The 15,056-nt window shown below is 50.0% G+C and overlaps 1 protein-coding gene across 2 annotated transcripts; it reads left to right on the top strand.

Annotated features, from left to right (window-relative positions):
* The first annotated feature begins 5,461 nt into the window (after window positions 1-5,461).
* On the top strand, window positions 5,462-13,236 carry LYSMD4 (LysM domain containing 4). Of its 2 annotated transcripts, XR_012831205.1 has the most exons (4): window positions 5,462-5,478; window positions 7,025-7,312; window positions 11,434-12,782; window positions 12,923-13,236. XR_012831205.1 is itself a non-coding variant. In XM_075714277.1 (3 exons), exons 2-3 carry the CDS (start codon window positions 7,040-7,042, stop codon window positions 11,983-11,985), a joined length of 825 nt encoding a protein of 274 aa, XP_075570392.1. In that variant the 5' UTR covers window positions 5,462-5,478; window positions 7,025-7,039; the 3' UTR covers window positions 11,986-12,815. The 2 variants fall into 2 exon arrangements, 1 of the variants encoding a protein (XP_075570392.1); XM_075714277.1 differs by lacking the exon at window positions 12,923-13,236 and having other exon boundaries at window positions 11,434-12,815.
* The last annotated feature ends 1,820 nt before the right edge of the window (window positions 13,237-15,056 follow it).

The raw sequence follows: 15,056 nt of genomic DNA on the forward strand, positions 1-15,056 counted from the left end.
CGCTAAGTTTCAGCCCAAGACCCTTCCAGGGCAGTCAACGACAGGAGTAGCGCTCCTACACGGAGTTACCCGTGGCTAAGTTTGGAAGCTGCTGAGCTAGACAAGCGCTTCCAACAGGAGAATCCATTAAAAGGGACAAGGTGTAACCAGATGCTGCCAAACATGCACCCAGAGTAACCTCCATAGCTCAATTAACTACATTAAGTATACCCGTATAATTGATTTAATTTAACTGAGGTTTTCTTCCCTGCATTGGGTGCCTGCTGTATCAACCTCTTAAACCTGCTGCTGTGTATATAATTCAATCAACCGTACATACAGTGCCCACATAAGCTTAGTCACTCCAGACGCCAGGGAGAGCATTATTTTGTTGTATTTGGCTCATACTTCTGCTTTAACACAGGGGGTAACCACTGAAATCGGTTATGCTACATTAGTCCAAAAGCAGAGCAAAGCCCAGCATTTATAAATTATTTGCAATAGAGGCATCCTAATGTCTGTAATGCCATGGCCTGCACATGGATGTGGTTTGCTGCAGCTGCCTTTCCAGTCTCCCAGTAGGAAACAATGAAATAAAGGTAGAAAGGAACACTCTTTTTTTTTTTTTTTTTTTTTTTAATAATTCAGCAATATCAGAAATATCAGCAGATTCCTGTTGCCTCACAGTGCTGTATAGGAGCCTTCCCCTGTATATGCTAAACTAAACAGGAATAATTGGTTGATATTAAGAAGCAGATGCTCAGGAAGTATTTCTTTAACTTGTGCTGTATGTAGTGTCAGGGCGGTAGTTCACTACTTGTGAGGGTCCCCTCCTTCATCTTTTATTGACTGTACATTCTACATTTTTATTGTTAATAGCCCATCTGGTGAAGGAAAGGGATGAATGATTTCACTCTGTCCTGCTTTTATTAATCCCAAATTATGGATCAAGTCACAATTAATGATGGCCCTGGTAATTCATGAATTGCAGTTTTTACTCCTACTAGTCCTGGACAGTTGGAAACCATCAGATGCCAGCCTGAGCATCAGTTAGCACCGATGGGCAACGTGTGCGCGGGTGTGTGAAATGGCCCATCTCTGGGCAGGCGAGTTAATTGAACACCAGCGCAAGAGAGACTGGAGCTGCTTTCGGCGAGTTGCACATTAAGTTATTAGTTTCCCAAGGGTGGAAAGCAGACTATTACTGAGTGAGCTGAAATCCAAATAATAGATTTTATTGCAGAGTTTAGAAGGCTGCTTAAAGAGAAGCAAAGACAGACAGAAGGAATATGTGTGTGACACTTCTGAAGTGAGCCTGAATAAAGAGGGACAAAACCAAAGTGATGAAGAGAACATTCGGGATATGAGCAAGAGCTTACAGGAATCTTGGGACAAAAGAGGAGAGCCCTATTCTAGATTATTCTCTCTTCAGAAAGCCCCAAGACCTTCATTAAAATTTTGATTATGACAAAGTGATTAAGTCTGACGTTCCCTGGGAAGGAGCTTGCATCGATGTGAATGCTGGCTGGTGCCCAGCATCATGGACGCATTGCTACTTGGGATTAAGTGTTGCCATAAGTCAGGGGTAGGAGGATTTTTTCCTGAAATTCAGGGGACCGATGACCCTTACGTCGGCTGAATGTGTATAATGACTGAACCATTCAGCCCTCAGACAGACTTCAGTTGTTTGAGGCTTTGCAGCTCTCACAGTCTATCTGCTAACCACAAAAATATGCCAGTTGCTTGGAATGGTGACATCATCCGCGCAACTGGCCCAGAGCCAGCATCAGCTCCCCTACAAAATGGACAGTTATTTCTTGTTAAGAACGATCATATTCTTCGTAGCGACCACAGTTTGCATCCATTGAGCTTCAGCGTGGTGAGGCTGCTGGGAAGCAGTAACATCTGCAGTAACGGAGCCGCTGAGCAGCCACATCCCTCAGTTCACTTGGCGACCGGCTCTGAAATGATGCATCTGCTGATTGCTCGCGTGCCGCCGCGTCTCTCTACTTTGGTCTGAACAAACCCGGCTTACACAAAATGCGGTGGGGAGCAGCCAGGAAGGATAAGCTGTTCTGAGGTGCAGAGTTGAGCTATTCTGCTGCGAAGCGAAATGGTTCAGGAAAGGCCAGGGAGTCAGCAAAAGCTGCTGGGAAGTGACACAAGGCTGAACTTCGAAAGATCAGCAGAGGATGCTCATACTGAAAAAGCCTGGAAAAAGCAGATAGTTATCAAAAACATTTTGAAAAGCCTCCTGTTGTGGTGGTTTTTTCAGTGTAATAAATCCTTGTTGGATTAACTACCTAATGGTGAAATTATTGCACTCTGCCAGAGGCAGATTTCTTGCCAAAGTGAGAACAATTATAATATTTTAAGGTAAGCTACGATGGTTTGGAGGTCCCAGAGGGCAGAAGGGGCAGAGCTGCACTCGGCGAATGGACATTAATTCCCTGCCATTTCCCTACTCAGGCCTGGTAAAACATATCACATCTGCCGTTTGAATTTTAGGCCAAGATAAAAGGAATCTTGTCAAGCCCTGTAGCTCAAGAACGCTACATGTTTAAAGCAGTAAATTCTCGCAGGGACTGTGAGCCTTTTGCAGCGCAGCTTTCGTGCAGACAGACTGCTGGGAGGCGGAGCGGAGTCGTTTCGTGGGACCACAACAGCAGCAGGTACCTGGGGTCCTGCTGCTACAGGCAAACGTGCAGCGCAGGGGCGGTTGATGGCCATGTAATGCCTTAGGTCTAGAAACCAGCAGAAAATGGACTGGGAGGTTCTCCATGTCCTGCTTGAAGTGAATTTGTCGAGATCCATCCAGGTCCTCTTTAGGCACCACTAGAGTTGCATGTCAGGTTCCTGGAAGTAAGAAAGGTGAAGGACTTTTCCATGAAGTAGCGCCAAGTTGGTCCCTGCAGAATCTTCCATCGAGAGTTTGAGAAAAATCCTGAGCTGTTTTAATTTCCCACAAAAGGTGGGAAATTGGCAGTGTAAGTGCCTATGAAGGCAAAAAACGACCTGAAACGGGCCTTTCTTCTGTCCGTTCCACTTGATAATGAAGGCCTGAAAGGCTCTGAATTGGCAGGTTTTGTCCTGAGGCTTGAATTCTTTCTCCATTAGGACTGCTGGAAGACTTTCTGGACAGACAGAAAAGAGGTCAGTATGTATCAGAGACAGTGGAGAAACCTGCAGATTTGCCTGTGCAGGGCTGTTTAAATCCGGTGACAGATGAGCCATGGCGTTGTGTTAGAGGGCACGCGTGCGCACGGTAGTCGCGACACCGCACACATTTCTCCCAGGACAGGACTGCAAGCAAATGTCCAGCTCAGCCTGTACAAACGCACGAATGAGCTAGAATTATTTGCCATCAGTTGACGCCAGTTGAGTACTTCTGTGTTTCCATGTTTACAATTTGTGTAGACAAATCCCAGAAGAGAAGTGATTTTGAGTCCGACTATTAAAAGCGTTTTTTCTTGATTTTCTTAACAGCTGTTTCATCCCAACAGTTGGGAGAAAACCACCTTTTCATAAGGGTTCTGTAAGGAACTTTCAGCTGGAGGATGAAGCGCTTTCCCGTCTGCATTTCCTGGTGTCTTTCCATGAGATCAGTGAATAATTCTTCTTCATATTTTAAAAGTTAGAAGAATAATAAGCAGTAAATGACAGTTAAGGACAAGTAAGCCAACCCAGACTTAGCTCTGTCAGCAAAGTCTGGTTGTTTCCCCCGCATTTCCAGATCACCTTAGCAGTTGTATTTTCCAGGTTTGAGCACGTTACCCTGAGTAACCTGTATTTGTTTGACAAAGCGTGACTATTGCTCGTAACTTTTGAACCTCAATAGTCACAGAGAGATTGTAAGTGGCTCAGGGAAGGCAGTCTGGCACATCTCATCCAGTCCCCACGCTTGTAGAGCCCTCTCCAGCACATGAAATCCATCGTCTGTTGGGTCAGAAAAGTACGTAAGCTGGCTGAGCCCCAAAATCATTTGCTCATGAGACAAGCTGGCCCGGGGATGGAGGGAAGGAAATCGTAACACCTGCTCGGAGATGGGGTGCTGGCCGGCTGCTCGGAGGAGCTGGGCTCAGCCGCGGTCCTGCCTGGCCACTCTCCCACTGCCCTTCCAGCCCTGCTGAAATCGCTCAGCCCCCGAAAGATGTGTGGGTAAGCGAGAGCTGTGAGGAAGCAATGGCTGTTGCTTAAAAAAATCACGTCGATGCTTGGGGAGCCTGCCTTCCTCTCCAGTGTGTGACATTTGTCAACTGGCGTTGCACCTAACCTAGCGGTAGCAAGAGCTGGAGAGCAAATGCCCTCCCCTCTCGCCTTCCCTGCCTCCGGCACCCGGGTTGCGGGAGAGAAGGCAAAGGGATGGCTGGCAGCTGCGCTCGGCTTTAATTCAACTCAAAAGTCGGTCTGTCCATCTCCGTTAGGACAAAGAGCGTCCAGCAGCCCTTCGCACTTCTGAGCAAAGCCCCAAGGCCGTCCCTCGCAAGAGATCCTTCACGCTTGCCCTTGGGGCGAGCGGTGCCTGGTTAATTCCTGCAGCTGGCTACAAGGAAATATTTCTCCTCCCCCCGCTACCCCAGAAAAGCTTTGCATGTGGAACTTGTTAGAGATTTGTCCTGACCTTGTTTTTTAAACATAAGCCACGAGTCAGGATGGGCCAAGGAAAACATACCAGCGCGGGACACACCTCATCGGCTCCACCAGCGGCTCTGCAGGCACCGGTGTCGCCGCGGCCGGAGCCAAGGGCGAGCGGCGAGCCCATGGGGCGGCGCGGCCGGAGCGGGGACTCGGCACCGGGAGCTGTGGCCGTGGCCGGGGCGCAGCGAGGCGGTGCCTCGCGCTAGCCACAAAATGAGAGGAAAAAGGCTGATCTTCTTGGAAATGACACGATGCTGGCGCCGCGCATCCGGCGGTGACTTGGCGTGTGAGCTGGCGGGGGACGCCCGCGGGGGCAACCCTGGAGGTGTGGGCATGGGAATGGCGCCCGCGTGCCCTCGCCAGCCCCGCCGAGCAAGGGAGAGCGGTCCAAGGCCCGGACTGAGCGCTCCACCCTCCCAGCAATGCCTCGCCATCCCCAAAATTAGGCCGAGTTTACTATAGGTGGGATGTGCCTGTGTGGCTGATCAATACATTGACAATATAGTAACTGAAATTTTATTATGACTGCATGTATAGTCAGTACAATGTATACTATTACAATGACACCATACGTAGGGCTGTACAGATGTATATTGTCTCCCCGCTCTTGCGAGCGCTTCAGGCACAGGTCTCGCCCGGGGTGGGGCGAGGGGCGCGGGCCCTTTAAGTGGGCCCCGCCCTCCCGCCCACGCGTTCCAGGACTCACCGCTCAACCAACCTCGCTCCACCGCCTTTCCCCGCCGCCCATTGGCCAGACGGCGCCGAGAGTCCCGCCTTCCGGCGCTGCTAGCCAATGGGAGGCGAGCTGGCCGAGAGTCGGGGCTAGGTTGGTGCGTGTGGCCGATGGCCGGCGAGCGGCGGGTCAGTGCAGGGGGCTCGGGACAGGGCCCGCCACGGCGGGCGGGGGCCGAGGGGCGGGGGCCGTGGGCCAGGGGCCCTCCGGCGCTGAGAGGAGCGGGGCCCGGGGCCGCCGAGGCGATCGGAGGCGCTGAGGGGACCGGGGCCCCTGAGGGGATCGGGCCCCCGAGGCGCTGAGGGGATCGGGGCGGGCCCCTCACGCTGGGCTGGGGCTCCGGGCGCGCCGAGCCGCCGGGGACCGAGGGAGGCTGCGGGCGCGCCGCCGCCTCGCTGTGCCCTGTGGAGGAGCCGGCGTCGGCCCGGGGAGCGGAGCGGCCGTCCCGGGGCGGGGGTGGGGGTGCCCCTCGGCCCTGCCGCAGCGGGGAGCGGGGCGCGGGGCGCGGGAGGCCCTGCCTGTGGGGGCCGGCACCCGCTTCGCCCCGTGTGTCGGTGCGGGGCAGGGGCCAGGCCGGCACCCTGCCTGCCGACCCGGGGGTGCGGGCCTTGGGGCGGCCAGAGCCGGGCTGGAGAAGGCTTTTGGCCCTCCCTGCGGAGTGGTAAACGATAAGTGAAGTGCGTGGGGAGAGCACCCTGTGAGGAGGGCGCTTGGCTTACGGCTTATCAAAAGGCAGAGGTGGCCTGCAGGAGCGTCCAGGGAGACCGTGGCCTGAAATCAGAAGCTCTTCTAGCACAGCTGTGCCCCTGCCTGCAGCTTGCAGGTGCCATGCTCAATACTAATGAAATGCCATAAACCATTGTGGTTTCACCGTAAGAAACCCTTGTGGGTAGATTAAGAATGTTAAGGTCAGTGGAGTTCCCTGAGAATGTGGGGGTTTCCTACCTATACCTGAGCCTGACAAATTGTGGAGCTGAGGATTGAAAAAAAAAAAAAAAAGTAGCTTCCTAATAACTTAGTGCTGTAGGCCTAGCAATAATTAAAGTGCTCAGGCAGGTTCTTGTCTTTATACAACAAAATGACCTTGTCATTCAGGTTGAAGTTAAGTGTGGCTTGAGCTGCCCTTATTTAAAAAGGTGCAATTCCATGAAATTAAAATGTGGATTCTTAAAGTGTAGAGAACTAAGGGCTTCTAGAAAGGTGACATAAAGGATAATGTTGGTCAGTTTTTAATGTATATTGGTAGGAGATCTGATGTGGTTCCAGTCTATTGATCTCATGGATTTTTTTTTTCTTTTTTACCATACTTGAAGACTCATGGATCAAGTGACTCTGCTGCTTTTTTTATGAAATTATGGTAAGAATAGTAGTTAAGATGTGTAGCAAAGTAGAGTTATGTAGTGGTTTGTCCATAGGTAGACAAAAAAAAGGTTTGGAAACAATGTGCCCATTGTTGAAGTTTGTGTACATAAGGTTTCTAGTATTTCTGTCATTACTGGTAAGTAGCATCTTTTGGGTTTGCCCCGAGAAGCTCTGGGTAGAAGGAAAGCTTTGTGTGTGTGTGTGTGTGTGCACGTGCAACTACTGTGCTTTTTGTCTGTTCTCCCATATCTTACGTGCTAAGAAATACACACGGGTATTCAGGAAATTAAAAACGTCTGGTTTTTGTTCCAGGTGCTGGTATAAAAGATGAGGCTGAATGAGAGCCGGACAAGATCCTTCCAGGCTCCTGTCACCATCCATAATTACCCAGGCAGGCAGGTGTACGTGTTTCCCAATGGCCGATCTGATTCAGAAGAGTCATCAGAGGAGGAACTCAATGTAATGGAATTACGACCGAGGGGCAAGGAGCAGCAGCGATGCAGCACTTCTCGGGACAGAGTTGGAGATGTGGTACTTCTGGAACGAGAGATTACAGAGGATGATAATCTTAACAAGCTAGCCCTGCAGTATGGTTGTAAAGTAAGAGCTATCTCTGTTTGTTTGGTTTTAATTACTTTAGACGTGGTTTATGTGTAGCTTAGTTTCCAGAATGACAGGAAGGGGTGCTGTTGTCTAATAGTTTTGACACTGAAAAGTGTTTGCCCTGTGTATTTCATGAAGGGTCAATATCTGGGTAAAACTGAGCTGGAGAAAGGCAAAAACAACCAAACAGACAGAGTTCTTCAGCTAACAGCCTAGGAGGATGTTGTCAACCCCATGCCCTGCGTGACCTGCTTTCCTGTTTAATTTGGGTGATTAAGCACAGCATAGCAGTCATGATTTGTACTTAGTTATTTACGTGAGGGCAAAAAGTAGGAGGCTGAGTACAGAAATGAGGGTGAGAGCTCTGCTTTCAAGGAGCATACGGTTTTTGAAGCAAACTGAACAGTACGAAGAAATGCCACTCTGATGGGGTCTGGTTTGGGGGTTGTTTTCGTTTATTTTTTGAAGGGTATGAGTGTACCTATTGCAAGAAGGCCTAAGTCTAACAGGGGTGGACTTGCAGAAGGAGAGATGCCAAAGTCCAGGTGTTGTCTCTGCATGTGGGTTTTGACTGTTTGCTGTCCTACCCAGAAGTGTGTGTGGTTCAGCCATCTGCAGGCAGAAGGGAGTGCCTGTGCATGGTGAATTTTCTCCAGAGTTGGAACATACTACAGAATCCATTTTCTTTGTTCCAAAGCAGAGAGCTTGATAGAAAAACTGTTGAAAAGTTTAATTATGATTCTGTGATTCTATTCTATGATTACCTGATCTGAACGTTAGAAGTACCCTGTTGTTCGGCAGTTAAAGCTGTATTTTTAGAGCCTCCTTTATCTGCAGCTAGACTGTGATTAAAAAGTTCCATGATGCAAACAATTGGACAGTGACCTGGATGGGGATAATGATACAGTACTGGCTCAACTGCTGCAGTACTATTGCAGTCTGTCTTGCTTAACAACACAGCTGTGTGGTGCAGCTGAAGCAAGAGGGCTTAGAGGAATTGCGACAATTCCTCCCCTCCCATTCCCTTAGAAACGAAAACAAAACAAAAAAGAAACCCTTCTAGGTTTTGCTGATGAGCCTGATGCGTGTGAAGAAGCAACTCTGGCAGGACTTGAATAGGCTTTGATTGGTGCCGGGAGAGCATGAGGGCTTGGAGCTACAGACGTTGACTTTGTAGTCACGACTGTGTGCTCATCTCTGAGCGGTAGCAATTGCCTTGTTCCTGCCACTTATGCCAAATCACAGCAGTTTCGTGAACTCAAAGGAGGAAGACTGAACCAGTCTTTTGGTTTATGGCATGACAAAGCCTGCTGTGCCCCCTGTGCTGTAATTCGGGAGGGCTCAGTCCTGTCCCTGCCTCCCCTGCTGCCCCGCTCCCACAGCCCTTCAGCCGCAGCAGGTGCCCGGAGATCTGCTCTGCCCGCCCTGCTGAAGGCTGCTGGGCTTGTCTGGTGGGGAAGGCAAGCTGATGGGGAGGGACCAGGGAGTCAGGGTTCTCCTGCCGAAGGGAAAAAAATGTCCTGCTGCCTCCCTCCCTTCCAGAAAGGGTGCTTCTGACTCGTTCCAGTTAAATTGAAGAGGTACAGAAATCATTATTATTGGATATCTGTGTATTTGTCCATTTGCAGACTGGCTCTGATCAGTTTTCGTGTATCTTGTTTTACTTGCACAAATAAGCAGCTCCTGAAAGGCTACCAGGACATCAGCGAGGAAGATTTGTAGCCACAAATGTATGCAGCTGTGTTTAAAAAATCCAGGATGAGCTTCTTCTTGAAATCAATGAGAACTTGTCATTGGTTTCAGAATCATCAGGGTCTACTTGGGGTGGGGGTATCGAGACAGTGCAACAAACAGCTTCGTGCATGCTACAGATAGCTTGGCGGAGATGCAAAGCACTTTAAAATTCTCATTTTTACTCTTGACCATTTATAGACTTGGCCTGCTTTTGGCATTGTTCTCAGCTGGGACAAGAGGAGCTCACTGCAGCCAAAAAAATGAGTACGGAAAATAAGCCTAAATGGCTTGTGTAGCCGAGTGCTCTTGCATGCTTCCCATCAGCTTTGTTTGTCGTTTCTGCGTGAGTGCTGCTCCACTTGCTGTTTCCAGAGCCTTAGCACAACATTGCAGTGTTTGATTGCAGACACTGCGGGGGATATTTACTGTCCCAATAGTTTGCTTGCATTGGAACAAAACAAAAAACTGAAGCACCACCTCAGTTAGGAGGCTTTGAGCGAGATCGTTATTTCATAACTAAGTAATTTTGTGGGGTTTAAGTCCTGATGTTACGCTGGGGCAAGCTGTGAGGAGTCTGAACCGGCAGCTGAGGATTCCCTTCGCCTCAGGGGCACCGGATTAGGATCTAGATTAAACGTCTCATTTTCAGATTTCTCAAGCTTTGCAGGGTAAACGTGAGATTCGGGCATTCATCTCGCCTCTGCCCTTCGGCAGACTCTTGCTTTCTGGCTGTGACGTAGCAGACTTGCCACCTTTGCGCGGTAGGTGAGCTCGCTGTGCGGTTCCCTGACGGCCCGTACGGGCTGGAGGGGAGGTGCACGGAGAGAGGCGGCTCCGCAGGCAGAGCGGCCGCAGCTCCTCTCCGCTGCGGCCCAGCGCGGGGCCCCCCAGCCGGTGGGAGCTCCCCGCAGGGCAGGGAGCGCCGCCTTCCCCGTGCCACCTCCCCGTGCCTGCAAGTAGCTCTGAACGTTTGTTGCAACGGCAGAGGAGATGGTCAGGCTCCCTTCTGGCGTGTCATCTTTTAAAAGGAGATCTTTGCCCTCAAGGAGGTCTTTGCCCTCAACGATCAGTGATTTTGGCGCTGATGGCACTTCCACATTTGCTTAGGAAGTCAAATCGCTTTCTTGTTTTTAGTTCCCCCGTTTCATTGGTAGCCTCAAGCTTGGGAATGCAGTTCATACAGTAAGTGATGAGATTTCTAAAAGAACAAATCAAACTTCTCCAAAAGCGTGGTCCTTGTACCGTGTGTCTTCTGTGTGATATATTGGAGGCGGTTAACCTGTTCGTGTTGCCTTTCTCTTTGGTTTGGGGTCTCGCTGTGTTCTTTGTTCTGCATCCTCCAGCCTTTCCCTTGAGGTTCTTCCATGTCTTCTTGGCTGCTTTGGAGAGCTCCTTGCACTCACTGACAGTCCTGTTTGTTTTCTGTGACAGAGGATTAAGGCAACTGAGAAGTTCATGTACTTACTTATTAGGTGGTTGTCCATGCACACTGTATTAAGCTGTCTTCTCTTTATTTAACATTAAATAAAGAAACACTGCCTTGCCTTCGCCTTTTCTTTGATACCGGCTATCCTTGTGACTTACGCTGTACGTGTGGTTTGTTCTTTCTTGCTTTTCTTACTGCTACTTGCATCACTGAGCTGGGTGGGAATACCGCTCGCAGATGGAGACCCTACACACGAACAGCCAAAGATGATCACAGGTGCACGGAGGTTGTTGCCTTAAGCGTACCGTCAGCCGGAGCATTTTCCCACTGTGGAGAAATGAGCTGTGCGGAGCTGCTGTCGTGCAGAAGAGGGGTGGTGCTTGGGAACGTGAGCACAGGGAGCTCACGCCTGCGTGGGAGGGATGCTCGCCTGCGCTGCCAGGCTGTGAGCTTGCTCTCTGAACTGCGGTGTGCTCCGAAGGTGGAGCTCTGTGCACTCCGAAATTGCTTTCCGAGCAGGGGGAGGGTTTTCTCTGCTTGTATTGACGCTGTCCTCTCCCCTTAAACACTCGTGCGTTGTGAAAGGTATGAAAACTGTTTTTAACAGGATCTGTTTCAAAGGGTCTTCTTGCTTTAACTTGGATTAGAAAGTAAGTGAGAGAAAGGTAAAGCAAAAGGAAGAACCGTATTAAGCAAAATACAGCCTATGAGAGATACGGGAGCACTAGAGGAGGTCACAGCCTGGTTTAATACGGGACCATCCCTATCCTGCAGGACCTGGAGCATCCCTGGAGCAGCTGGGAAATTGCTGCAAAACACTAAGCCACTTGCAGCCCGGGCTTGCTTTTATTTTCTGGCTGCTGCTCGTACACTGCTTTTGTAGCTACTTCCTGCTTCAGTACTGGTAAAAGGCCGGGTTGCCCTGCACTAATATTCATGTCCTTTTTGGATTCTGTAGGTTGCGGATATCAAACGCGTCAACAACTTCATCCGGGAGCAGGACTTGTATGCACTGAAGTCCATCAAGATCCCCGTGAAGACCCATGGGCTGTTAACGGAGAACGGCAGAGACCTAAGGCCGCTCCCGACTGCGCCCTCCCAGGCCGGCCTGACGCTCGTGGACTTGCCGGAGCCTGATGACGGCGCGGGTGGCTCTGCTGACGGCGGGCACCTGAGCGACTACTTCAAGGGGATTGACAAGAGCATTCAGGACGCGGTGCAGGCGGAGGTCCAGCTAAACGCAGAGTATTGCGTGGAAGCACGGGAGAGGCCGCTGCCCGAGTCAGGGAAGCCGGAGACCAGTAACGGCGCGGACTGTGGAATCCAGTGGTGGAACGCAGTTTTTATTATGCTCCTGATAGGAATCGTCCTGCCGGTATTTTATATCATCTATTTTAAAACACAAGGCCTGGTGGCCCATACCTCCAACACAACAGTAACCTCAAATATTTCAACAGATGGATTGGAAGGGAAATTACCACAAAGCCCAGTTGTAGAAGAGAAATCCTAAGGGGGAGAGGCAGCCCAGCGCGCGCCCTCTCCTCCCGGCACTGAAGCCCATATGCCAGCAACTCTGACTCAAGTGCATTCAGGGGGATAACAATACAGATTATTTTTATTTTTTTAAGTAGCTGATGATATAGTCCTGAACTTGCCTGAAAGCGAGGTGATGTGATTTTATGGAAGAATAAGGATGCTGTGTTGCTTACGAAGCTCATCAGGCAGCTGGCTTAACATTCGTGACCTCTCTCGAGGGAAAGCACTTTGTAGCAATTTACTCATCTTGGATGCTTCAGGTATTTCTTAATGCCTTGCCTAAGCAGCGAATCCTTTGCTGCTGAGATAGAGTGCAGTATTAATGTGATTGGAAAGTTTGGGGGTTTGCATTTTAAGTAAACACTCTTTGCTTAGAGTAGGAGCGGGGACTCTTCTTTTTCTCAGAACTGTAATTTTTATCTCTTGCAGACCATGGCAGTGTTGGCATACTTAACCCTAAAATGACTTCTGGTGTGCTAAGCTAGGTGTGCCGTGGCACGGGGATGCTGCCAGCACCTCACCTTTTCCTCCTTTTGCGCAAAACTTTAAGCTGTGTTCATTAAGCTGCTTCAAGCCCACCACTGAGACCGGTGAGCCCAGACCATCTCCTTGGTGAAATCCTTCAGAGACAGCTCTTGAAATGCAGTGTCTCTGCAGGTGGAGCTCGTTGCCGAATCCGTGCTTTCGCTGGGGTGCTGCTCGTCCAGAGCCAATAGTTCGGCAGGGCCAGAGAGCACTGGAGGAGGCGGTGAGTGGAGCGTTAGGCCTGTGGTACGCAGCACGCGCTTCTCAAAGGCTCCTTTGTTGGGGGGAGGGCTGGCCAGTGTGACTTTTTGGGGAGCGGGGGGGAAAATCCGTAATGGTGCATCTCAAACAGCCGGTTGCAGTCACTGATTTGAGTTTCCTTCTAGTTTTCACATGAGGGAGCATTGCTAAGCTGCGTTTAGTTTGCAAGGTCCAGGAAGGAAGCCCTGCGTTACCTTAGGCAGTCACGGAAAGAAGCGCAACTCCTTTATCGGATGGGATGGTGAAGCTGCTGCACGGTAAACGTTTCTGTGAACCCCTGACGTTTGCATTAAAAAGCTTCTGAGTGTGTGGGAAAGACCGGTGACGCTTGGGAGGCTGGTGGTGTCCCGAGATGTCGGTAAGCCTGAGGTCCGTGCTCTTTAGGACGCGTCAGTAAACACTACGTGCTAGGAGCCAGCAGAAGAATGAGGCTTCAGGGAGCTTTTATTTGGCAACTGGAGGGCCTGCGGGCAGACGTAGGGGCTCTCCTAGACCCACGCACACTGGGGTATTTTTGTAGCACGCTGTCAGCTGGGCTGTGAGCAAGGGCCGCACCTTTCGCCAGGCCAGGGCAGCGCTGCCGTGGCACTGGGAGGGGAGGGTTTGCTTTCGGGGAGGGGTTTGGTTTTTTTGGTTGCTTACAGCAAAGGTGAGGCCGGGCGAGAGCTGAGGCACGGGCTGTGTTGTGCAGGTGCCAGGAAGCGCGGGGTGGGATTGAGGCGCCCCAGCAGCGCGAGGAATGCCACGCCACGCGAGCAGAACCACACGACGTAACACTAACCTGTGTTTCCTGCACCTGTCAAAAAAAAAAAAGTGCTCAGGAGTCGGAGGGAACCTAATTTTGTAAACGAGGACTCTAAAGTATCTTATACTGGCGGGGGGGGAACCCAAACAACACACCCTTGTATTTTTCTTCTGTGAAGGAAATGTATCTCTCTTTGTTCTAGGGGGAGGATTATTACATTTTTAAATAAAGCAAAATGAAATAAAAGCACAAGGGGCACCACCCACCCCAGATGGCTTGCGCTCTTTTTTTTATGGGGTGGTGTGGTGGTTTTTTTTTTTTGTTTGTTTGTCACCACAGCTGGGCGTCGCGCGGCCCAGCTGAGCGCTTTCCTCGCCACAGCTCCACGGGCCAGGAGATGGAGGCAGCGCCGCATGCCCTGCACTGCCCGGGTTTTCCTCATGCAAAGGTTGTTTCACACAGCCCCGGTTCGCCGTGCACCGTGTCCTTACTGCCAGTTCCAAAACACAGAACTGTGGCCAGCAGTGGCGCAGCTCTGCCCACAACCACCGCACCGGCTTGCTGGCACGCACCCTGTCCAGCTGTCTGTCCATCCACCCGGTGTGCAGCAGCACCAATGGCAGCAAAAGATGGGACCGTCTGGAGACACCGAGGGCAGGGCTTGTCTTGGGGGCATGGAGCTGAGCCCGCCCAGGGTGGTGTGGTTTTTTTTTTTTTTTTTTTTTTTTTTTTTGCCAAGTTTCTGTAAGGGCTTTGTAACAGGATTCTTACAGAGCCTCAGATCTTAATTTGACTGTAATGGTGTGCACATGTCCCCCAAATGCACAGTGACTGAAGGAACCATTGCTGCGGTGGAAGAACCACTACTTCCAGGCCACTACTTTCGGATGCCGGGAGAGGGGCCACGATGCGCTGCGCGCACACGCGCTCTGCAAACACGAGAGAGGCGGGAGTACACAGTAAAAGCCAGTATCTTTACTTTAGTGATTGCAGAATACAAATATTTTACAACAACCTCTAGCATTTTCTTAACCGTTTGATAAAAAGTTCACTAGAATATTTATTGTATATTGAAGAAAAAACAACACATTCAGGGAAAAAAACTGAGATTAACTTACTCTTTTTTCTTAAAAGATTCGTCTCAAGGATGGCAACAAAGTCCAGCTTGTGCCGCCAAACGGCTTATCATCATTAAACCGTGAACAGCTTCTTTGTGAACTGTTGACTACAAACATTTACCAAATACATAAATCTCTTTTAAAAAAGCCATTTTAAATATAGCAAAGCAGTGTTCTCTTGCACAGCAAAGTGAAGAAAGTTTCTACTAAGATTTAAATGTTTACATTTGTTAAGTCTTTCTTTCACATTCTGATTTAACTTCTTCCCATGATCAATTGCTAGGAGTTATTTTGTTCCTTATTTACTATGTATTTCTTGTGCGCGCAGTAATTCGCAAGTTTCTGATGCATTAGTGTCCTTTAAGTGAAAGGCAAGGCTAAAGCATTTTTCTCTGA

The sequence above is a fragment of the Pelecanus crispus genome, chromosome 7 (assembly GCF_030463565.1).
Source record: "Pelecanus crispus isolate bPelCri1 chromosome 7, bPelCri1.pri, whole genome shotgun sequence".
NCBI classification, from domain to species: Eukaryota; Metazoa; Chordata; class Aves; order Pelecaniformes; family Pelecanidae; genus Pelecanus; species Pelecanus crispus.